Raw genomic sequence first — 25,388 nt, 5'->3', positions numbered from 1 at the left:
AAGCTTGTGTAAGAGTTCTGTTTAAGCCCAAAAGCTTGTCTCTCTCACCAACAGAAGTTGGTCCAATAAAATATAATACGTCACCCACCTTGCATCACTATATAGCTTATGTAATGGGATTGTTGTCCCCTTACTAAAACTCAGTGGGGGTGTTTTGGTTGGCTGGCTCCCAGTATTAAAAGAAAGGGGAAGGGTCAATGGGAAATCAGGACCCTGAGACTGACAGTCCCCTGGGGCAATGGGGAGAGACCAATGCTCCAAGTCAGCCTGATTGACAGGGCGGGCAGGCTAATCAGGGAGTCAGGAGGCCAGGGTGGGTCCTGTCCTCCATGTGAGCTGGAATTGCCTGGGTCAAGGGTGACCAGATGTCCTGATTTTATAGGGACAGTCCCGATTTTTGGGTCTTTTTCTTATATAGGCGCCTATTACCACCCACCCCCTGTGCTGATTTTTCACACTTGCTGTCTGGTCACCCTACCAGGGTCAGACAGATTGGGGCCGAGCTAAGGAGAAAGCAGGGGCCCAAGCTGAGCTGGGAGCAGAGTTACAGAAGCAGCCCACAGAGCAGACCTGTGCTGGGAGCAGAGCTGCAGCAATCAGAGCCAGAGGGGCCAGAGAAGCAGCCCGGGGAGCTGGAGGCAGACAGGGGCGGTTCTATGTTTTTTGCCGCCCCAATCATGGCAGTCAGGCAGCCTTCAGCGGCGTTTCTGCGGGAGGTCCACTGGTCACGCAGATTTGGCAGCAGTTCTGCAGGTGATCTGGGGGTCCCGTGCCTTCGGCGTACCCACTGCTGAATTGCCACCGAAGCTGCGGGACTGGCGGACCTCCTGCAGAAACGCCACTGAAGCCTCCCTGACTGTCGCCCTCACGACGACTGGCACCCCTCCTACCCGCACCCCGGCTTGCCACCCCAGGCATGCTCTTGCTGCACTGGTGCCTGGAGCCACCCCTGGAAGCAGAGCAGCAGCTGTGCTGAGGCAGAATGGAGCTGGAGCTGGGGCTGGAGCTGGGGCTGGAGCAGTCTGGTTCTGGGTGCGGTGAGCAGCTGGGGAGAGCTAGGGGGACCCTGGGCAGGGGGCCCAGTGCAAGGAGATGCTTCCAGCCAAGATGCCCGGCCGGTCAGACTTGGAGGAGGATTGTAATCCCAACGGGCCAGGGGTCATGCTGGGAAGAAGGGTCCTGATGCCTAGAGCCTAAGGGTGTGTGGCCACCACCAGAGCAAGTGTCCAAACCACAGCATCCCTGGAGCACAGCCAGGGCCTGAGAAGGAGGCCTGGGACTTGTGAGGAACAGACTGAACTTCCCTTACGTTCCAGAGACGCTGGTTATGATGTCCCCATGCCGCAGAGCAGAGTGACGTGTTTTCCTTTAAACTCTCCCATTTTCCCCTTATTTTTTAAAGCCGGTTGCTGTTTGATCAATTGTATTTGCTTTGAACTGAATGTAATGATGTGCTTGAAGTCAGGCAGGCCTCTGGGTAAAAAAGAAGTGAGAGCGAGGACTCAGATCCTTTCACTAGCCCATTTCACCAGGGAAGTGTACGAGCCAGGAAAGTTTCCCACAATAGCGGGACCATTCCTCCCCTTACCTGTAGGTTATGTTTTGTACATGATACACAAAGATATATCTGATTTTCCTAGTTATTTTAAATTTTTCCCCACAGAGATAAAATCATACCATAAAATGGGCTAATTATGCCTACTGCCAACAAACAACACATATTATCCAAAATAAAGCATAAAATAGCTGGCATGCCTATTGACACAACTTGCCTCAGCCTCACTGAGACGGACAGAAGAGAAATGTGCTTAAGTTGTCAGATAAAGTATAGCAGGGTTTTGAGATACAATCATCACCTTTTCTTTGTTGAAAGATATTGAAGAGTATCTACTCACTCCAGAGAAGGTGCTTTTTTCCCAGTGAGAATCAGTGACCTATGAATAGGAGTGTGTTTAAGTCACTGGTGAGTAGAAATGGGAAAGAAAGAACTTAGCAGGAGCTGGGAGGAGGAGGGGAAGAGGGAAGTCAGACATAAGGAGAAAAAATGCGTAGTCCAAAGACAATAAAGTAAAATAAAACAGACTTGCAGATGTAATTTTTATTTCTTCTTATCTCTTTTTCACACAGGTTAGTATTTGTGTTCATAAAACTGTTCTTGGTATAGTTGTTATTTATGGAAATGTTTGTTTAACGAAGTGAAGCTTAAAGTCAAAAATCCCACTGAAATGGATACCTTAGTTTTAGAAAAATCACTCCGACACCTAATCTTTCTGGATCATAGTTTAGGAATATGAAATCCTAAAATGTCAGAATAGAAAGTCTGTAGGAGCACCTAATTAGGACCATAAAGAAAGAGGTGCTGCAAAGATTGCCCGAAATGTGTTCTCTTAATATAGTCTTTTGGGGTTAATGAATCTGGCGCCTTGGCAGCAAGGGTAATATAGTGAATGAAAAGTGCAAGATCATAGCCAATAATTCTACCTCGTCTTGTTGCCTTTGAAGAAGATACTAACTTATCACAACTACCACAGGAATTAACTGTAGAAGTTATCTTTAGGCCTTTATCTAGTATTTTGAAAGTGGTATGTTACCATTTTAGGTCTAAAATCATTTAATGTTATTAGAAAATAACTTTTATATTCTAAAGTGTATTTTAATTTGCATTTGATGAGATTAGTGAATTTGTGCTACCGGTGCCACTCAGTGATTTCTGTTAATATGAAAATTCAGTAGTTTTATACAGTGATCAAGAAAAATAACTGCTATTTTTCTAAAGCATTGTTTGCTGAAGAAAACTGTGTTGTAAATGTATCTTTATTTAACTTTAGTAATATGGTCACTTTGCAGTTATCCCTATACAGTGACAGATAGGACAACATAACATGAGAAGCCATGGGATGGCGCATGGTAGTTTTAAAATTTTATCATCCTGCGACTGAATGCACCCCCAGCATGCACACCCTACCCACTACTGTAATAGTCTTTGTACAAAATGTGCCTTGTGCAGTATCATCTGAAAACTAATAACTCACTGGTCAATAATATCATGGTGAAATGTATGTAGCAGCATTAGTAAAGTTAAGAACAAGTTGAAAGAGGACTTAAGCATATTTATTTTGCTACAGGCTTTTTAGCCCTAGCAAACTTCTTGTTTTCCAATTTAAAACAAAAATCATATTTTGGTTCACTACAGACAAGAAACTACAGTTCTTGTGTAGCTTTTGTGTTAAAAATCTGAACCTCATTTAAAGTGTGTACATTTATTAATATGGTGAAGGGAAAATGTATGTTCTGTATTAGGAAAGAAATATAAGTCACATAAATTACAAGTCAGGAACTCTTCAGTTCATGCCAAAAAAATGGCCTCTGCTAGTGCCACTTGACTAGCACTTGTCTGCTCTTTGTCTTTCCCAAGGGGGATTGGGCTCTATTATGCTGAATGCTGCCCGGACACACAAAAAGCCCCTGCTCTGGAAAGTATAAGGTCCCAGTCTTACAGACACTTATCCGTCTGCTTAACTTTAAACATGCAGGTAGTACTACTGAAGTCAATTGTGCACAAATGTTTTCAAGAGCAGGGCCTAAAAACACAAACAAAATGAGAGACTGGGTATGAACAAGATAATGGTACAGGTTTGCTAGTTTCATATTTTGCTGGGTTTTGCTTTATTGCTTTAAGTTGGAGTAGAGATAGGGCAGCGGAAATGGCAGGAATCCAGGAATTAGTAAAAGTAAGTGAGTAGGAAAAGGAGGGGACAGTCATAGTTTGTCAACTGTCTCACTGTGATCAGCAGGCAGTATACTTCATTTACAGAGCTGCAGACAACATAATTGAATTACATATTTAAATATGTAACTGTTACAATATATAATTCTGTAACTATTATTTTGTAAAGTGTGTTATGTAACATTTGCATGACAATCATTAATAAAGTGAATTAATTATTAATTAAATGTATTACTTTTACATGGGGTTCTTATCCGAAATAAATGTATTGGTAGACACTGACAGTACCTTATGCACCTCTGACTCTAAGGAACTAGACGCTCAAATCTTTTATCCCTCATAGAATTCAAACATCTTGTATCATTTTAAGAAATTACCATGCATTGTAGTAATCTACATTGCATAGTACCAAACCCTTGTGAATTCTTACTATTTAGATGCTAATAAGGTGCAATTCTGGAGTAACTCCATTGACATAGTTACTCAGATGATGGATTTATTTAGGATTTCTACTGTGTAACTAAGAGCAGAATTTCACCCATAGTTTAAAGATTTTTATTGGCATATTTCAGTGGGGTTTTTGTTTGATTATCTGTTATTAGTTCTCCTTTACAGAAGTGTTGTAAAAGTTATAACTAGCCCCCATGGGGGTGTAACTACTCCCGTGAGAGACATTGCATGATCAGTATTTGAAATTGTTCCCTAGAAGTTAAAACATTTGTTGTTGCAGCCTGTTCCTCTTCCCTTTTTCCCCCAGATGAAGTAATGTTGAATGGTATAGAAGCAGAATAAGTTTGTTTGGGGGGGAGCATAGAAAAGAAGGATTCAAAGGGAGCTCTCAACAGCCCTCATGCTGATCTTGCTTTGACCTTCCAGTCCATGCTTTCTCTTCCCTGCCCTGCTATGGTAAAAAAGAGAAGGCAAATCCTCTGAATGATCCCAACTGTCTGCTGTGCCTTATTTATTTATCTTCATAACACCCATACGAGGTAATAAAGTACTTATTATTAGCCTAATTTTACAACTGGAAACCAGGGCACAGAGATACTATATGTCCACTCTGCAAGTGATGGTGAGTTCGTGGCACAAGTAGCAACTCATCCAGCTAGCAGGGGTAACAATAGTACAGATATGATAACAACCCAAGCATGTATCAGGGCTTGTACTTGGTTGAGTAACCTGTGCTGAAACCCGTGGAGCCATATCTACACTACTGTTGTGTACATGCCTGTACTGCAATCACACCATCACTTGTAGTGAAGACATACCCTAAGAATCTCGCCCAGGGTCACGCAGAAAGTCTGTGGCTGAGCAGGGAGCCGAACTCAGGGCTCCTAAGTCCCAGGCTAGTGGCATAACCATCAGACTAACCTTCCTCTCTGACCAGTGTGTTTCTGTTGCCAAGATGCCCTGTTGACCTGCCTCTATATGATGCCTTCTTTTGAGTACCACAGGGGAAGTCACTGCAGCCATAATCTATTTGGTTAGTTAGATTCAGAGAAACCTCAGGGAAAGTAGTCTGAGTGCTGGACTTAGCTTTGCACAGGATGCAAAGACCCTGATCTTCACCAGAGAATTATTGTGTTACATTATATGTTTATCATAATTACTCAGCTTGTTGTGTTTCTATTTTGTCTGGATTCCTGTGATTGTTTAAAATTGTTTCATTTCATCTGATGCATCTTCCAGCGACCACCATTAGCCAGCACTGGGCCCAAAGACAAGGAGAGTGCTCAGAACTGTGAGATATGCTTACATGTTCTATTAAGACTGGTAGGGTCATATCCTTAGGCTATCAAGACCTTGGGGACTGGCTAGCTGGGGAGTTAAAGGTGTTGATTGATAAACTGAGGTATTTGCTGTTTGATTTTTTTAACTTTTTTTCCCATTATTCCTTCCCCCGCAAAATATATCACTCTTAATGCCTTTCAACCAGAAGTTCTCAATGTTTGTATTCTGGCTGCTTCCTTGACTTCTTAGAACACTGTGTTTCTATATTGTTTTTATGACATTAAAAGAACTTTATTAACATTTCAAAGTCAAGAACTCAAAAGTTAGGAAGTGAAAGATTTAAGGTTGCCTGTACAACCTTAATTTGTCCCCCTGTGCATATATATTATGATACAGTGTTTAATTACATGATCACACACTATTTTTCACAGGACTCGTGCCTGATTCAGTGCACAGGAAGGATGGTGGTCACTGAATGAGCTGCTACTCAATATTTCAAGTGTTCTTGTTGTAAAATGTGTGGCTCCAGGTCTTATTTACTGTACACTATTCAAATCTTGCTCTGAAGACAGAGTTACTCATTTCTCCATACGTTTTCTATGATGCTGATCACACTCGTATTTGACTGAGTCATAAACATTAATAAATTTATTTTCACAACACCTTTGTGTGATGAGGAGGTGATATTATTTGCATTTTACAGATGTGGAAGCGAGGCACAGAGAGATTGTCAAAAGTTTCCATTTACTTTGGGTGCCCAATTTGAGACACTTAGGACCTGATTTTTCAGAGCAATTCATATCATATAGCAGTTTATATGTTCACATCTCAGCTCCCAGTGACTTCAGTTGCAGCTGTGAGTGCTCAGCACTTATGAAAATCAGGATCCCAGTGTCTTAGGTTGGATACCCAGAAAATAAGTAACACCCTTAATGACTGCCTGGGAAAAATTTGGTTTAAGTGACTTATCTAGCATCATGCAAAAACTCTACGGCAGAGGCAAGGACAGACTCCAGTACACCTGTATGGTTTTCAATTAGTTTAACCATGAGACCCTTTCTTTTCCTGCAATCTCTAGCCTTATTCACTACAGACCTTCCAACTTCTGCAACATATGAGACAGGGGTCCTGCAAAAAAGAGCTCATTCACTACACAACCCTGATTAATTCCCTCTGGACCATCCATCCAGTGCAATGAATGTTGAGTCTCAGGATCTTGGTTTCCTTTCTAAACTCTGGAGGGGCATTATGCTCTAGTGAGCACAGACCTTTCTCCCTCTCTGCCCCCACATGATCCATTCTGGCTCTGTCCCCTACAGCTTGTCCCTGTGTCAGTCCAGTCTTCTTCCCCTCCCTATTGGCTCCTCATCCCAGTCCCAGTCTCTATCCTTTGTTCCACTTCCAGTGTCCTTTCATAGTCGGTCACAGTCTCCCCCTTTGAGCTGCCAGTATGAGTCTCAGTCTTCCCTTCATTGCCCAGACAGTTCCAGTCTTTCCTACCAGACTCTGAGTCTTCCCATGCTGCAGCTCCTTGTCCCAGTCCAGCTATTATCTCCTCTGCATTGCAGTCAGGTGGCTTTCTCTTCCACACAGCCTGGGCAGCAGCAGCAGCAGGAGGAACACTGAGAGCATGGAAGAAACCATCTCCTGGCCCTCAGTTCCCAAGTCTGGCACCAAGCTGCTCGTAACAACCAGGAGCAACATTGGAGGGAAAGTCCTGCTCAGCCCCTACAGCCTTAGGTTGGAGCATGCTCAGTTCAGATGTAATTTATGATGAAATCAGCAGTGGAAATCTTACAAGTCTCTGCTGATCATGTGCAACTTGACATTTTTTCAGAGGCTTGTAAATGGCCAGATTTAAACAGATTTCCATGGGGTCACCCTGACACTAGGGAGCCCCCTTTCAGCCAGATATTAAGCTGTTGCTCCAAAGCATGGGGATGCTAGAACTTCTCAAACAAAAGGTTGTATGATGGTTTTTAACAACATTCCGCCTCCCCTAATCTCATTTGTGGAAATGGCTGGACTGGTTTTGCTGAAATTTTCCAAAAAATACTCAGCCTGAGGCAGACACCCTGCATGGACAATCTCAGCCCAAACTGTTAAAAGTTGGGCAATGTTGTCAGCAAGTGAAAACAAAGGCTTATAATAGGACGTGTTGGGAGCTTTAACAATAGGCCATGCCATAATATAGTAACTACCAGTTCCACCTACAATACTGTAACTGTTCCCATTGTGTACATATTCTCACAGCAGCTGGAAGCACCACTTTGACACCACTGATTGATTACCTCAGATCCACCTCCTTATAACAGGCAGTGGAACAGACCATGCAAACCTACAAACCAAGATCCTTCATGTATATTCAGCTAGCATTGCCTGGTGGCTACATATGAAGTATTTTTTAAAAAAATGCTTCACTGAGCTCTGGATTGGAGAAAATCAGGTATTTTGTACTGTTGCTATTTAAGAAAGGGTCAGTTTTACAACATTAAATGTTTATAAATAACAATTGTGTGTGCCTAATGTGTGTGAATACTCATGTTGTGTGCTCAAATCATCCATGTCCACATGCATATATTTAATGTGGCACCCAACTAATCATATATGTGCAGAAATAGTTGATTTAAACCTGTACAGCACCCACTAGTTAGGCCTGTACAATTGCTTATATGTGCTTCATTTAAAAAATCTGGATCTATATGTGTACAGGCAGTCCTCGACTTTATGATGTTCGACTTAAACGAACAGCACTTATGACACTTCTGAATTGACACCCTCATTCGACTTACGACAATTGGTTTCGACTTTACGATGCTCAGTCCCGCAATGGAGTGGATTGTGGTTCCGACTTAAGACGTTTCAACTTACGACGCAATTTTCAAGAACCAATTGTGTCACAAGTCTGAGGACTGCCTGTAATGTGAGTGTGAATGGTGTGTTGATGTTTCTCAAGTTGTGAAGTTTTCCCTTTGGCCTTCTGCCTTTGTATTGCACTGTTCTACATAATTCTTTTCTGTAAGAAAAGTTTATGATAAAAATGCAATGGCTGAATGTGGTGTTTCTATTCTCCCCCATTTTTTTGTGTGAAAATGTAAAAAATAAATTATTTTTGCTTAATATGCTTAGCTCAACAGGACTTTATTGTGGTTTTTAAAGTCTTCAGCTATTTGTGGTTTAGTTGTACAGGAAATAATTTTGTTTGCATTTGGTTATCCTCTAATGAAACGTGGTAGCTGCGCTGTGGTGTTGTCTGCCTTGTTCTGTGCCTGGGGAAGAAAAGCACATCTGGCTTCTACATCAGAACTAAACATCGATACCTCATTCAGCTGTTTATTGGGTGACTGCCCTCTATGTTATATAGGTCTATAGTGCAGATTATCTGTACTGTGGTAAAAATCCCATATGGCCCCTTAAAGAATCACACTGGGAAGCCTCCACACCCCCACAGTACCTCTGAGATGTAATATTTGCTATCTGATTCACTGTAACTATGTTTCCTGCTGTAACAAGTATATTCTCCTTTTACTCCTTTAGAGATTGCCCCCTGGTTACATGTGTTCAGAGCAGAGAATGCTGTGGACTTCTCACAATTAACATTTGACCCAGGACAAAAAGAACTTATTGCTGGAGCAAGGTGAGAAATTTATATGCTTCTGTTGATTATTCTTGTGTGTAGTTAAGTGCTAGTGAGCCTAATTCTGCCTTCAGTTGTACCTATGCTACTCCATTTACATCAAGTCATGAAGACATACTGAACTGGAGGTAACTAGAGTTTCATCTATTATAACTGACAGAAAATGTAAAGTGCTCTATATTCTCATTTTTAGGAGCCTTGTCCTGTAGTCATTGCAAACTCAGAACTATTATTAATGTCAGTGAGGGATCAACACAGGACTTGACCCTGCAGTAGTAAGAGGTAAAGTTGCTTTAAGCCCACGTGGGAAGAGTTTAATTCAGGACACATTTTATAGCAACCCCAAATATGGTTTTACAGCACTTCTTTTCCCTCTTCAATGATCCTATTCATGGTCCAATCTTGCTGCCTTGTTCTTGAATGGGATATATATAAAGGCAGTAGTTTTCAAACTGTGGTCCATAGTGAATTACTCTCGCATGCTCTGTAGAGCTTCTTCTGTCATAGTGGCAAAACATTTGTCGGTCTGCAGACACTGATTTGTCCTAGTAATTGTAGCCCAGTCGAATTCTTAGGTTTCCCAAGACTTTAACCAATTAAATTTAAATTTTAACAAAATATTTTTGACTACATCTATCCTTTTAATTTACAAAGCACCAATGAACATAATATCTAGGTTCCATCTAACACCAGCAGCATGTTGCTACTTCACATTTTTCTTTGGAAGTTCAAGAAGTAGTCCACAAAATAAAGAAGCTTGAGAACTGCATTATGGCTCAAATTCTGCCATCATACCTGAACAATTTCCATTGGTGTCAGTGGAATGGTGTGTGTAGTTTGTTTCTGGCAAAATTTGGCCCTGGAGCTCAAACTGACTGTTAAATAGTTTTATGGCAGCTTTCAAAATCATGAGAAGCCTGATGAAAAAAAGTTTTTTCAAGAGAAAATCCTTAGCATGGTCATTACCAGGTAAACTTCAGGCCATTTTGTATAGTCCATAGCTACCAGTAATTATTGATTGCCAACCTCTGTCTCAAAGGCCCAAGTTCATCAACATCAATGTGCTCCATTAGTGTCCCCATGAAATATTCTGCATTGGGGTTCTCCTGAGTTATGGGGACCCATCTTTGCAACACAAGCATCACATTTTCTGCACCTATTTTCTACATTCTGCCTGCTTTTTCCCAGTATAAATTCTCTCTTAGCTTGGCTAAGGGTTTGTAACTCCCAGAATGTCCAGAGGTTTTAAAATTATGATAACTACAGAACTCCTTTTTTCAACGTATCTGGCACAATCAGCTGCCACCTGTACACATCACCTGCTGGTTTTCACATTTTCTACTCAATATTTCATCTTTAAATTCCAAACTTTCCTTACATTCTTCTGTATATATAATCATTAATCTGTTCTACAAATTATATCACTACCAGGAGATCCTTTCGGGTAGTACAATAATTTCTCTCTGGTGAAAATAGATTTTTGCTGTAATAAGCCAGCACCCTCTCAAATCCTTAGTGTCCTTTGTCAATACTGCCCATGATCTGTAAGTACCAGCATTTGTGTCCAATATGAAAAGGGGTTTGAGACACAGGTGGACTAAGATAGGAGGAGTTACAAGAACTCTTTTCAAGTTTGAAAATGCTAAATCACACTTTGCTGACCACTGAAATTGTAGGGCTGATCCTTGTACCTTTAAGATTTGCCCCTTCACATTGGTGTCCCCTCGTTTCCCAAACTGGGAGAGGGATTTTCACTAGACACTATGAAACTCACTCATGCCTTAATTTATAATACTCCTTCTTATTGTAGCCAATTATTTTAAGTCCAGCATTTAAATGAATTTATTCCCTGAATTTTTGCATTATTCTTCATTTCTATTGTTTTACAAACCAAATGTAACTGTTTCCCCAATCATTCAGAAATTCCATAAACCAGATTAGAATCCCAATTCCACCATGCATTTCATAAAATTATAGATTAGAGTTGGAAGAGACCTCAGGAGGTCATCTAGTCCAACTGCCTGCTCAAAGCAGGACCAATACCAACTAAATCATCCCAGCCAGGGCTTTGTCAAGCTGGGCCTTAAAGACCTCTAAGGATGGAGATTCCACTACCACCCTAGGTAACCCATTCCAGTGCTTCACTACCCTCCTAGTGAAATAGTTTTTCTTAATATCCAACCTAGACCTCCCCCACTGCAACTTGAGACCATTGCTTCTTGTTCTGTTATCTGCCACCACTGAAAACAGCCTAGCTCCATCCTCTTTGGAATCCCCTTCAGGTAGTTGAAAGCTGCTATCAAAATCCCCCCTCACTCTTCTTTTCTGCAGACTAAATAAGCCCAGTTCCCTCAGCCTCTCCTCATAAGTCATGTGTCCCAACCCCCTAATCATTTTCATTGCCCTCCACTGGACTGTCTCCAATTTGTCCACATCCTTTCTGTAGTAGGGGGCCCAAAACTAGGCGCAATACTCACCAGTGCTGAATAGAGGGGAACAATCACTTCCCTCGATCTGCTCGCAGTGCTCCTACTAATGCAGCCCAATATGCCGTTAGCCTTCTTGGCAACAAGGGCACACAGTTGACTCATATTCAGCTTCTCATCCACTGTAATCCCCATGTCCTTTTCTGCAGAACTGCCCCAGCCTGTAGCAGTGAATGGGATTCTTCTGTCCTAAGTTCAGGACTCTGCACTTGTACTTGTTGAAGCTCATCAGATTTCCTTGGCCCAATCCTCCTATTTGTCTAGGTGACTCTGGACCCTATGCCTACCCTCCAGCATATCTACCTCTGTCCCCAGTTTAATTTCATCCACGAACTTGCTGAGGGTGCAATCTATCCAATCATCCAGATCATTAATGAAGATGTTGAACAAAACAGGCCCCAGGACCGAGTTTTCAAAGATAATGGCCAATGGCTCTGCAATCACATCAGCCAACTCCCTCAGCACCCTCGAGTGCATTGCATCCGGCCCCATGAACTTGTGTATGTCCAGCTTTTCAAAGTAGTTCTTCACTTGTTCTTTCACGATTGAGGGCTGCTCACCTCCTCTGCATAGTGTGCTGCCCAGAGCAGTAATCTGGGAGCTGACTTTGTCTGTGAAGACCAAGGCAAAAAAAGTCTTGAGTACTTCAGCTTTTTCCACATCAGTTGTCACTAGATTGCCTCTCCCATTCAGTAAGGGTCCCACAACTTTCCTGATCTTCTTCTTGTTGCTAACATACCTGTAGAAATTCTTCTTGTTACCCTTCACATCCCTTGCTAGCTGCAACTCCAGTTGTGCATTGACCTCACTGATTACACCGCTGCATGCCTGAACAATATCTTTATACTCCTTCCTAGTCATCTGTCCAAGTTTCCACTTCTTGTAAGCTTCCTTTTTGTGTTTAAGCTGCCCAAAGATTCCTCTGTTAAGCCAAGCTGATTGCCTGCCATATTTGCTATTCTTTCTGCGCATAGGGATGGTTTGTTCCTGTGCCCTCAATAAGGCTTCTTTAAAATACAGCCAGCTCTCTTGGATTCCTTTCCCCCTCATATTAGCCTCCAAGGGGATCCTGCCCATCAGTTCCCTGAGGGAGTTAAAGTCTGCTTTTCTGAAGTGCGGGGTCCATATTCTGCTGCTCTCCTTTCTTCCTTTTGTCAGGATCCTGAACTCGACCATCTCATGATCATATTAGACACGGAGCTGTATTACAGGGCTCATGGTAATCAGCTTCCACCTTCATCTCTAGCAGCTGCTTCTTTATTTGATTGGCCGCTTCAAGGAAAGATTTAAGTTCTGTGGCAAATTTCAGAGCTTCCTGTAGTGTCCTTTGCCTCCTTTTGCTGATCTTGATCTGCAAGCCCAAATCCAGTTGAACATCTATAAATTGGTCAATTGCTAGTTCATCCTGGAAGTCCTTGCTGGTAATCTGGATTCACCAGGAACACAAATCTCCTGAGGTCCTCTGCTTGTTCAGTTAAGATTTCCTTTTTCCTCTCCTACCGTTTCTCAGGTGTGTCCTGGCCCACAAAGAGTAGTGGCTGGCTCCAAGCTGCCAATCAAGAGCTTGTAGCAGGTCTGGATAACTGACTCTTTTTTCTGGGGTAAGTTCTGCAGGACCATCAGAGTCAGACCATTCAAGTTGGCTGTTAGAAACCTCCTTCTCTGTTCTTTCTCCCACCTGTTTATTTGGGCTATGATGTTAAACTGAGCCAAATAAACCTCCCAGGGAGTTTTATTCCTGTAAGATAATGGGATTTTGTGTTACTTGAGCTAGAACAATCTGACCTATCCCTCCTTAAGGTTAGAAACCAGTTAGAAAAGTTTTGGAAATGTCTTGTCTTCCCCAGTTGCTGTATGCAGTGTAGTTGTAGCCGTCTTGGTCCCAGGATATTAGAGGGACGAAGTGGGTGAGGTAGTATCTTTTATTGGTCCATCTTGTCTCTCTATCTTCCTCAAGTCACCTCGATGGCCTAAGTCCTTATTCAGGTGGCTGACTTGCACTGTGATCTAGGACCCTTTGGATTCCTTCTGTCTGGAGCTGAAATTATAGCTCCTTAAATCCTTGCTCTAGTGTACTTGTACTAGCAAGTTGCAAGTGTGCCAAAGTTTTCCTGGTCTTCCCTATAATCTGGAAAATATTTTGGTCCATTGCAGTCAGGTTGCTGGTCACCTCTCTCTGTCTTGCTAGACCAGACTGGACATTTTTGTTTTGGACTTTCAAATCTGCCTTGACACTTGATAGCTGCTACCCCAACATAGATTGTATCTCTAAACAGGTCATCTCTCCGTCCTTCTCCAGGTATTGCTTTATTATTTTCTGTGAAGTCTCTTGCTCTTTTTTTTAGATCTTTTTTAATTCCTTTTGGCCATCTTTGAGTTCTGTGAGCTCTTCCATTATCTGTTCTATCTTCTTTTAACAGGAATAATAGCTCACAATTTCTCTCATTGGAAACTCTATCCCAATGTTGTCCCTTTTAGCCTGAGCCACTAGCTAATATTTGTGGCCCTGCAGGCTTGTTTCTGTTCAGAGAAGAAATTGGTTATTCAGATCAGGTATTTGTTTAGTGCAGTCTTCTTTATTTACAAAGAATGTACACACAGTTCTATTTCCCTGAATACAGTAGGAACAAACAGCAGGCAGTTTCCTTGCTCAGAAGTTCCAATCAGTTCTGTGTCCGTAGGAGCTCTGTCTCTCTGTTCCTTCTGAGAGTCAAGCTTGCAACTGCTTGTCTTGCTTTCAAGTGTCTTTCTTCTGTCTTTCTGCTTCTTACACACACACCTTGCCAAAGAACCCCTTAGGTCCTGCATTTGGCATCAGAGAACCCCACAGCTTCTGATCTGGCCTTGCTATATGGTCAATTGCCTTATCAGCTTTAATTAGCTCTGTGATTTTCTTTGGATCAAAAATTCACTTGATGGCAGCCATTCACAACTTCCAGTATGACAACAGATTGTTTTATAGTCCGCATTGAAACTGAACCACAGCTGTAGGGACACTTTTTTAAAAAAAGTAACATTTTGCCTTCTGTCAGCCTATTGTGCAAAATAAGATATATACGTGTGTTATTGGAAAGGGACTTCTGAAACAAGAGAGCAGCTCCTAGAACGACTGATGCCTTAGCTTGGTTCTTAGTGACAAAATGCAATTGACTACCTGCCTAGGACAATTCTCCACAAATTTCCTGCATAGCAAAATTCATTCAGAAAAATATGGGGGAACTTTATCATTCTCAGTTTTGATAAAATGTTCCAAAGAGCATAGTCAAAGAAAAGTGAAGGTTTCAATACAATTTCTGAAACTGAATCAGAAAGGGAAGGTCAGTTCTTTATGGCTCTTAAGTTTTGAAATTTGCTCAGGTAAGAAATAGCAGAGGCTGTATTATTATCTCAGTTGTTTCTAGATTGAACTCAAGTAAGACTTTCAAATAAAAACTGACTCACAGAAAATGTCAATAATGAGTATTAAACTTTGCTTTCTCTGTGAGACTCTTCTGTTTTATTTTATGTATTGATTTAAACAGAAGAATGATATGGGAACACTCTAGAGAAACTTCAGAACAGCAGTGACTCTGCAAAAGATTTGGGGGTTGTGACGGATAATAAGCTGAACATGAGCTCACAGTGTGACGCTGTGGCCAAAAGATCTAATGTGATCGTTGGATGCATAAACAGGAATCTTGAGTAGTAGCAGAGAGGTTATTTTATCTCAGTGTTTGGCACAGCTGGAATATTGTGTCCAGTTTTGGTGTCCATAGTTCAAGAACGATGTTTATAAATTGGAGAGGGTTCAAGGAAGAGCTACAAGAATGATTTCCAGGATTAGAAAACAGGCCTTCCTCTTTGAGTGCTTGTTCATGTCTATTCTATGCTAGCTGTGTGTGCGCCACATACACTGTTGCCAGAGATTTTTCCCTCAGTGGTAACTGTTGGCTCAACTCTAACGCCCTCTGGATTTGTACGCATATGTGCCTGTGTAAGGGGTGCTGCCAGCCCCACACCCTCTCAGTTCCTTCGTGCTGTCCGTGATTGTTGCTGGAATGATCCTTCTTGGTGCGGCAAGGCTTCTTTCCTGGGACTCTTTGCCCCAGAGACTGGGCATGCCCCAGTCCTCAGGCTTCAAGCCGTGTGCCTCTTACATCAAACCTATGCCAGTGAGTAACCCACACTCTAGCTGTGTAAATTGTCTGAGGGAAACTCATGTAAAAGATAAGTGCCAGATCTGCAGGGACTTCAGACCTTGCCCTGAGAAGGACAGAGACTTTCTGCTGAAGGCCATTTTCATGAAGACTGCCCTCAGACCAGTCTCGAAGCCGAACCGCTCTGAATCAGTGCCAGGCACCTCAATATCTGTTCGTACCTCCAGCACCTTGCTCTTTCCAGCACCACTCACCATCTCCGGTGCTGAGGAAGAAGCATAAGAAACAGTGCACAGAAAGAGGGCACTCACCGGTGCAGAAGGACAAGCGGGGAGAGGCTAGTACAAGTGAAACCCGTGCCAAGCCAGTCTTCCTCCCCCAAGCCAGTGATGGCACCATCGAGTCTGCCTAGGGTGTTGAGTCCAAAGTGGCACCCTCCACTGATTCCTGGAAGTTTCCACCGTGCCAGTAGTCTGAAAGTCCCTTTGACCGTGGAGGCCTTCCAAGCTGCGAAGGACCTCTTTTCCCTCCCAGTTCTGCTGACTCCAAGGGGGCAGATGTCAGCCCAGAAAATGAGAGCCTCTTCCTGGCACCAGCACACTTGGCTCCCTCTAGAGGCAAACCTACCGTGGTCCTGGCATTGTGCTCACTGATTCGTCGCCGGCCCCTGGAACTCCAGCACCACATAGAGGCAGAACAATGTACGGCTCCACCATGGTCCCTGAGGGAAGACTCCTCTTTGGAGTCTGAAGGAGAATCAGTTGCTCCACCCAGAGCACATCACTGCTACCCAGCCTACGCTGCACTAGACTTTGGCACCGATCCCTGTGCCGGCACCTGGCCAGTGAGCCACTGGCTGATGCAGTGGCCATATCGGAACCCCTCCAACTGCTCTTATTCAGTGGCTTCAGAGAGACAGGCTTCCTACTTGGCACTGGATCTTGAGTCCAGCTCTGGAGATGACTCAGGTGGACATTGCAGAAGTAGAAGAGGAAGGAGCTCCTCTTCTGGCACAAGCCTCCTCCTCATCTCCAGATGAGGCCATTGTGGGAAACAGTAACCTGCTTCCGCAGGACGACTTTAGGACCCATCAGGACCTTTTTGAAGTAGGTTGCAGCAAACCTGGATCTAAAAATAGAGAAGCTCAGAGCCTGCACACAGCGGGATTGACATCCTGGCTGCAGCAACTCCCTCTCTTGCCCATCAATGAGGCTGTGATGGGACCAGTCAAAGCCCTGTGGCAAAAGCCTTCTTCTCTGCCCCCCACTTCGAAGAGGGCAGAGACAAAGTACTATGTACCCACGAGCAGGTTTGAATACCTCTACTCGCATTCCCTCCTGGAGTTCCTGGTGGTTGCTGCAGCAAATGAGCAAGATAGACAGGGCCAGTTGACTGCTACCCTGAAGAATAAGGATGCAAAGAAACTAGATCATTTCAGGAGGAAAGCTTATTTAACAGGTAGCCTTCAGTCATGTATCTCTAACCAAACAGCATTGCTTGGAAGATATGATTTTAATCTTTGTGACTCCTTGTCTAAATTTAAAGACTCTACCACAAAAGGTGAGACAGGAGTTTGTGGCCCTCCTAGAAGAGAGTAAGAACGTGGCCAGGACCTCTCTCCAGGTGGCTCTGGATATGGCTGACTCGGCAGCCAGGACAATGGCCTCAGCAGTTACCTTGAGGTGTTGTTCTTGGCTCCAGTTCTCTGGCCTCCCCCATGATGACCAGGGTCTCCCCTTTGAAGGCTCCTCTCTTTATTCGGAGCAAACAGACCCAAGGGCCATCCTTTGTTCCTTCGGTCTTTAACCCCCTTGGTTCCCAGGAAGCACTTCAAGTTCCAGCAGCCTCCTCAGTTCTCTGCACTTTCTAGACAGGAGCCCTACATGAGAAAGAGAAGCAATTACCAATGGCACCAACTCTTCCCATCCACCTCAGCCTCCCAGTCTGGGTCTCAGAGATACTCCAGCAGGCCCAAGCAGGCTTTTTAAAGGTGCGCCCGAAGGCGCTGTACCAGTTGATGTCTGAAATCCATCTCCCCCTTTATTTTTGGCCCGTCTGTCGTCATTCAGCCCGGCATGGTTATTCATAACATCAGACCGCTGGGTCTTGAGTCAGAGAGAGTCAGATATATCCTTCATCTTTTATCAACCCCTCCCTCTAACTCCCCCCTCCTGTCCCTGTTCAGGGACCCTTCTCACAAGCAGCTCATTGTCCAGGAGGTGCAATCCCTTCTATGTGCAGCGGCCATGGAAGAAGTTTCCAAGAACTGAGGGGGAAGCGGTTTTATTCCTGATATTTCCTAAGGTCAAAGGGGGCCTCCGACCCATCTTGGTCCTGCATCACCTCAACAGATATCTCAAGAAACTGAGATTCTGCATGGTCTCCCTGACCTCTGTCATTCTCTCCCTGGATCCAGGAGACTGGTACACTGCCCTTGGCCTAAAGGATGATCATTTTCACATTTCTATCTTCTGTGGCCACAAATTTCTCAGATTTGTAGTGAGTCAATGCCATTACCAATTCACCACTCTTCTCTTTGGCCTTTTAGTAGTCCCCTGTGTAGTCTCTGAGTGTATAGTTGTAGCAGCCTTCCTCAGGTGATGGAGTGTGTGAGTCTACCCAGACCTCGATGACTGGCTGATCAAAGGCTGATCACAAACTCAAGTACAGAACAGCATCCTGATAAACGAGCCAGTCAGCTCTGGTCCCGGTTCAGAAACTCAAATTCATCGGGACCGTGCTCGACTCAACCCAAGTCAGAGCCTTTCTGCCAGAGACCTGATTCCAAACCATGTTGGGCCTGATATCCAAAATCATGGTTCACCCAATCATGACTGCTCGCTTGCAAACAGGGGCTGCTAACAGGGAGTTTTGCAAGGGAGTTCTCCAGGTGGGGTAAGTGACTGTCTGTAGTGTGTTTGTGTTTGGGGGTTACTTGCTGTATGCTGTGTGCTGAGCTTGTGTTTGTCAGTCTGTTTGTTTGGTGGTTTGAAGGACCGTGTGCTGTGGCTGGCAGTTGGAGGCCGTGAGCTTCAAAGGAAGATTTGAAAGCTCAAAGCCTCTGGTAATTGGCTGAGCCTTAATCAGTAGGCGAGGCATTAACTCAGGCCAGGGCTTTATAAAGCCGCGCACAAGCGACCAGGGAGCTTGCGAACAGGGAGTTTTGCCAGAGAGTTTGGAAGGGGAGTGGGAAAGGAGGGGGCGGTCCCTTGTCGGTCCTACTTGTTCCCCTGTAGTCCCCTTGAAACCTATAATCCAAACCATATTCCAAAACCCCTTTCTTTAAACCACCCTTTCATTAACTAGGAGACAATGCAGGCAGAAGCCCAGCAGCAGAGTGGGGGCTATCCAGTTTATTGCACTGAGTGTAGCATTTATGACTACCTGCCTTATGGGCGGGTGGCATATGTGTGCAGTCGGTGCAAGGAGCTCCTGGCCCTCAGAGACCACGTACGGACTTTGGAGGCCAGGGTGGTGGAACTAGAGGAGCTAAGAGAGGCAGAGAGGTGTGTTGATGAGGCTTTCCGGGACACTGTAGAATTGTCCCACCTCCACTCAGACAGCCTCTATGCTGTAGAGGAAGAAGAAAGGCTCATGGAAGCAGAGCAGTCAATGGGAGCAGAGGGAAACCTTCCCATAGTTGGGACCCTCCTTCCAGATGGTGCTGGGGTTGCCTCTTGCACTGAGATTACCTCTCCGGGGGAGGGAACTCCAGTTGCTAGGAAAAGGCAGGTTTTAGTAATGGGAGATTCGATCTTTAGAAACATAGATAGCTGGGTTTGTGATGACTGGGAGAACCATATGGTGACTTGCCTGCCTGGTGCGAAGGTTGCGGATCTCTCGAGGCATGTAGACAGACTTATGTGTAGTGCTGGGGAGGAGCCGGTGGTCGTGGTACATGTAGGTGCCAATGACATAGGGAGGGTAGGAGAGATGTCCTGGAAGCCAAATTTAGGCTGCTAGGGAAGAGACTGAAATCCAGGACCTCTATGGTGGCATTCTCAGAAATGCTCCCAGTTCCACGCGCAGGACCAGGTAGGCAGGCAGAGCTTCAGAGTCTCAATGCGTGGATGATACAATGGTGTAGAGAGGAGGAGTTTATGTTCATTAGGAACTGGGGAAACTTTTGGGATGGAGGGAGCCTATACAGGAGAGATGGGCTCCACCTAAACCAAAGTGGAACCAGACTGCTGGCACTAAACATTAAAAAGGTTGTAGAGCAGTTTTTAAACTAGGAGATGGGGGAAAGCCAACTGCTGCAGAAGAACATGTGGATCGGACACACACTTCTCTTAGGGGAGAGTCTGATGACAGGGAATCTCCAGGGTATAGTCGGGAACAGAGGACGGACGAGGATAATGTAAGGGCCGGATCAGATGATAAACAGTCACATAAAAAAGAATCTGGCACATCAGAAAAGGGCAGACAAATAAACAAGGACAAGTTTTTAAAGTACTCGTACACAAATGCTAGAAGTCTAAATAATAAGATGGGTGAACTAGAGTGCCTTGTGATAAAGGAGGATATTGATATAATAGGCATCACAGAAACATGGTGGTCTGAGAGTAATCAATGGGACACAATCATTCCGGGGTACAAAATATATCTGAAGGACAGAACAGGTCGTGCAGGGGGAGGAGTGGCACTATATGTGAAAGAAAATGTAGATTCAAATGAAGTAAAAATCTTAAGCGAATCCGCATGTTCCATAGAATTGCTATGGATAGAAATTTCATGCTCTAATAAAAATATAACATTAGGGATCTATTATCGACCACCTGACCAGGACAGTAATAGTGATGATGAAATCCTAAGGGAAATTAGAGAGGCTATCAAAATTAAGAACTCAATAATAGTAGGGGATTTCAATTATCCCTATATTGACTGGGAATATTTCACTTCAGGGCAAAATGCAGAGATAAAATTTCTCTATACTTTAAATGACTGCTTCATGCAGCAGCTGGTACGGGAACCCACAAGGGGAGAGGCAACTCTAGTTTTAATCCTGAGTGGAGCGCAGGATCTGGTCCAAGAGGTTGGACCACTTGGAAATAGTGACCATAATACAATAGCATTCAACATCCCTAAGAACACCTCAACAACCCAACACTGTGGCATTTAATTTCAAAAGGGGGAACTATACAAAAATGAGGGGTTAAACAAAAGTTAAAAGGTACAGTGACTAAAGTGAAATCCCTGCAAGTTGCATGGGCCCTTTTTAAAGACACCATAATAGAGGCCCAACTTCAATATATACCCCAAATTAAGAAACACAGTAAAAGAACTAAAAAAGAGCCACCGTGGCTTAACAACCATGTAAAAGAAGCAGTGAGAGATAAAAAGACTTTCTTTAAAAAGTGGAAGTCAAATCCTAGTGAGGCAAATAGAAAGGAGCACAAACACTGCCAGCTTAAGTGCAAGAGTGTAATAAGAAAAGCCAAAGAGGAGTTTGAAGAACGGCTAGCCAAAAACTCCAAAGGTAATAACAAAACGTTTTTTAAGTACATCAGAAGCAGGAAGCCTGCTAAACAACCAGTGGGGCCCCTTGACAATCGAGATACAAAAGGACCGCTTAAAGACGATAAAGTCATTGCGGAGAAACTAAATGGATTCCTTGCTTCAGTCTTCACGGCTGAGGATGTTAGGGAGATTCCCAAACCTGAGCCGGCTTTTGTAGGTGACAAATCTGAGGAACTGTTGCAGATTGAAGTGTCACTAGAGGAAGTTTTGGAATTAATTGATAAACTCAACATTAACAAGTCACCGGGACCAGATGGCATTCACCCAAGAGTTCTGAAAGAACTCAAATGTGAAGTTGCGGAACTATTAACTAAGGTTTCTAACCTGTCCTTTAAATCAGCTTTGGTACCCAATGACTGGAAGTTAGCTAATGTAACGCCAATATTTAAAAAGGGCTCTAGAGGTGATCCTGGCAATTACAGACAGGTAAGTCTAATGTCGGTACCAGGCAAATTAGTCGAAACAATAAGTAAGAATAAAATTGTCAGACACATAGAAAACATAAACTGTTGAGCAATAGTCAACATGGTTTCGGTAAACGGAAATCGTGTCTTACTAATCTATTAGAGTTCTTTGAAGGGGTCAGCAAACATGTGGACAAGGGGGATCCAGTGGACATAATGTACTTAGATTTCCAGAAAGCCTTTGACAGGGTCCCTCACCAAAGGCTCTTATGTAAATTAAGCTATCATGGAATAAAAGTGAAGGTCCTTTCATGGATTGAGAACTGGTTAAAAGACAGGGAACAAAGGGTAGGAATTAATGGTAAATTCTCAGAATGGAGAGGGGTAACTAGTGGTGTTCCCCAAGGGTCAGTCCTAGGACCAATTCTGTTCAATTTATTCATAAATGATCTGAAGAAAGGGGTAAACAGTGAGGTGGCAAAGTTTGCAGATGATACTAAACTACTCAAGATAGTTAAGACCAAAGCAGATTGTGAAGAACTTCAAAAAGATCTCACAAAACAAAGTGATTGGGCAACAAAATGGCAAATGACATTTAATGTGGATAAATGTAAAGTAATGCACATTTGAAAAAATAACCCCAACAATACATACAATATGATGGGGCTAATTTAGCTACAACAAGTCAGGAAAAAGATCTTGGAGTCATCATGGATAGTTCTCTGAAGATGTCCACGCAGTGTGCAGAGGCGGTCAAAAAAGCAAACAGGATGTTAGGAATCACTAAAAAGAGGATAGAGAATAAGACTGAGAATATATTATTGCCCTTATATAAATCCATGGTATGCCCACATCTCGAATACTGTGTTCAGATGTGGTCTCCTCACCTCAAAAAAGATATACTGGCACTAGAAAAGGTTCAGAAAAGGGCAACTAAAATGATTAGGGGTTTGGAGAGGGTCGCATATGAGGAAAGATTAAAGAGGCTAGGCCTCTTCAGCTTGGAAAAGAGGAGACTAAGGGGGGATATGATAGAGGTATATAAAATCATGAGTGATGTGGAGAAAGTGGATAAGGAAAAGTTATTTACTTATTCCCATAATACAAGAACTAGGGGTCACCAAATGAAATTAATAGGTAGCAGGTTTAAAACAAATAAAAAGAAGTTCTTCTTCACACAGCGCACAGTCAACTTGTGGAACTCCTTACCTTAGGAGGTTGTGAAGGCTGGGACTATAACAATGTTTAAAAGGGAACTGGATAAATTCATGGTGGCTAAGTCCATAAATGGCTATTAGCCAGGAAGGGTAAAGAATGGTGTCCCTAGCCTCTGTTCATCAGAGGATGGAGATGGATGGCAAGAGAGAGATCACTTGATCATTGCCTGTTAGCTTCTCTCCCTCTGGGGCACCTGGCATTGGCCACTGTTGGTAGACAGATACTGGGCTAGATGGACTTTTGGTCTGACCCGGTACGGCCGTTCTTATGTTCTTATGTCAAGCCTTTGGGACACGTGGCAGCATGTACTTACATGGTACAGGACGCAAGGCTGCGCACCAGGCCTCTCCAGATGTGTCAAGCATCCCAGTCTACTCCCTGAGCAGACCCCACTTAGACTCTCTACTCACAGTCCCACCTCCAGTCCTTGCATCCCTGGTATGGCGGAGACACCCAAGACTGGTAACTGTTGGTAGCCTTGGTCTTGCACACATCAGACCTAGGGTAGGGAGCCCACCTCAACAACCTCAGGACCCAGGGCCTTTGATCCTAAGAAGAACTTTCCCTGCATATAAACATCATGGAATTCAGGGCTGTATGTTTAGCTTACCTAGTGTTCCTTATCCAGATCTCAGGTGAAGTGATGCAGATCCTGACAGACAACACCGTGACTGTATTTTATATCAACAAACAGGGAGGGAATCGATCTTTGGGCTTGTGCCAGGAGGCCCCCTTGTGGGACTTCTGTGTGATACACCCTATTAATCTCGAGGTGACACATCTCCCCAAAACATACTAGCAGATCACCTCAGCAGATCCTTTTCCTCTCACTATGAGTGGTCTCTTCACTCTGAGGTCACCTGATCAGTCTTCCAGAGGTGGGGATCTCTTCAAGTGGACCTGTTCACTACGAAGCAGAAAAGGAAGTGCCATCAGTTTTGTTCACTGCATGTACACAACCCAGGCTCACTCTCTGATGCTTTCCTGTTCTCATGGACAGACTGGTTCCTCTATGCCTTTCCCCCACTTCTCTTGGTTCACAAGGTCCTCCTAAAAATCAAATGGGACAAGGTGAGGATTATTTTGAGAGCCGCAGCGTGGCTGTGCCAACATTGGTTCAGCCTCCTCGGTGGCAACCCTGCTTTTGCTCCCATTCTGCCTGGACTTGATTTTTTCAAGACCACGGCCGGCTGTTCCACCTAGACCATGCTTCCCTGCACCTAACTACATGGATGTTGCATGGCTGAATCCTGAAGAACAGGCCTGCTCAAAACAGGTTCAACAGGTCTTGCTAGGCAGTAGGAAGCCATTCACCAGGGTAACCTACTTGGCTGAATGGAAGTGTTTCTCTTCCTGAGCCTCCGAACTGCATCTTTCTCCATCTCATTCTTTTCAATTTATCTTGGACTATCTGCTCCACCTAAGAAGCAGGGTTTGGTACTTTCATCTGTTAAGGGTAATTTGGCAGCCAATTCAGCCTTCCATCCTCCAGTGAGTGGCAGATAAATAGTCTCCCATGAGATGACCGTCCAGTTTCTCAAAGGGTTGGAAAGACTATCCTTAGGTTTTCGAACCGACCCCCCGCATGGGACTTAAACCTGGCCCCATCAAGGCTCACAAGGCCCCCCTTCAAGCTGTTAGGTTTGTGCTTCCTACTGCTTCTCTACTGGAAAGTTGCTTTTCTGGTGGCAATCACCTTAGCCAGAAGGATCTCTGAGATCAAGGCCCTTACATCAGAACCACCTTACACGATGTTCTTCTAGGACAAGGTCCAAATGCGTCCCCAACTGGCCTTCCTACCAAAAGTGGTGTCACAATTCTACCTGTCTTCTTTCCAAACCCTTACAAAAACTCTCAGAAATGTCAATTCCATTTGTTGGATGTTAGTGGGCCCTCGCCTTTTATATTGAAAGGACTACCAAACCCTTCCATAAATCCATGAAACTCGTTGTAGCAATAGCTGAAAGGATGAGAGGCCTGTCTATGTCAACCCAAAGGATTTCATCCTGGATAACTGTTTGCATCTGAGCTTGCTACGAGCTGGTGAATGTTCTGCCTCTGGCCATTGTGACTACTCATTGCACAAGAGCCCAGGGTTCATCAGGAGCGTTTCTCATGCTGGTACCAATCCAGGACATCTGCAAAGCCGTAACCTGGTCATCTGTTCATACCTTTGCATCCCACTATGGCATCACCCAGTAGGCCTATGAGGATGCCAGTTTTGGGCGAGCAGTGTTGCAGTGAGCATGTCCATGAACTCCAAGCCCACCTCTGGGAGTACTGACTGTGAGTTACCAAGCATGGAGTGGACATGAGCAAGCACTCAAAGAAGAAAAAAATGATTACTAACCTTTCATAACTGTTGTTCTTCAAGATGTGTTGCTCACGTCTGTTCAATGGCCCACCTTCTTACGCCTCTGTGGGAATTACCAGCAAGAAGGAACTGAGAGGATGCGGGGCTGGTGGCACCCATTCTATTGACACATATGCATGGCTCTCCAGAGGGCAATGAATACCACTGAGGGAAAA

At 43.9% G+C, this 25,388-nt stretch overlaps 1 protein-coding gene across 1 annotated transcript in view; it reads left to right on the top strand.

The window, feature by feature from the left end:
• SEMA5A (semaphorin 5A) overlaps positions 1-25,388 on the top strand; it is a 630,546-nt gene that overhangs the window by 200,077 nt on the left and 405,081 nt on the right. Inside the window, exon 3 of the mRNA XM_050938145.1 lies at positions 8,996-9,095. Coding sequence (XP_050794102.1) covers positions 8,996-9,095 — 100 coding nt within the window. The remainder of the gene's footprint in view (positions 1-8,995; positions 9,096-25,388) is intronic.

Source organism: Gopherus flavomarginatus, chromosome 2 (genome assembly GCF_025201925.1).
Source record: "Gopherus flavomarginatus isolate rGopFla2 chromosome 2, rGopFla2.mat.asm, whole genome shotgun sequence".
Taxonomy (NCBI): Eukaryota; Metazoa; Chordata; order Testudines; family Testudinidae; genus Gopherus; species Gopherus flavomarginatus.
Note: the sequence above shows the minus strand (reverse complement) of the source record. Positions and strands in the feature narration are given on the sequence as shown.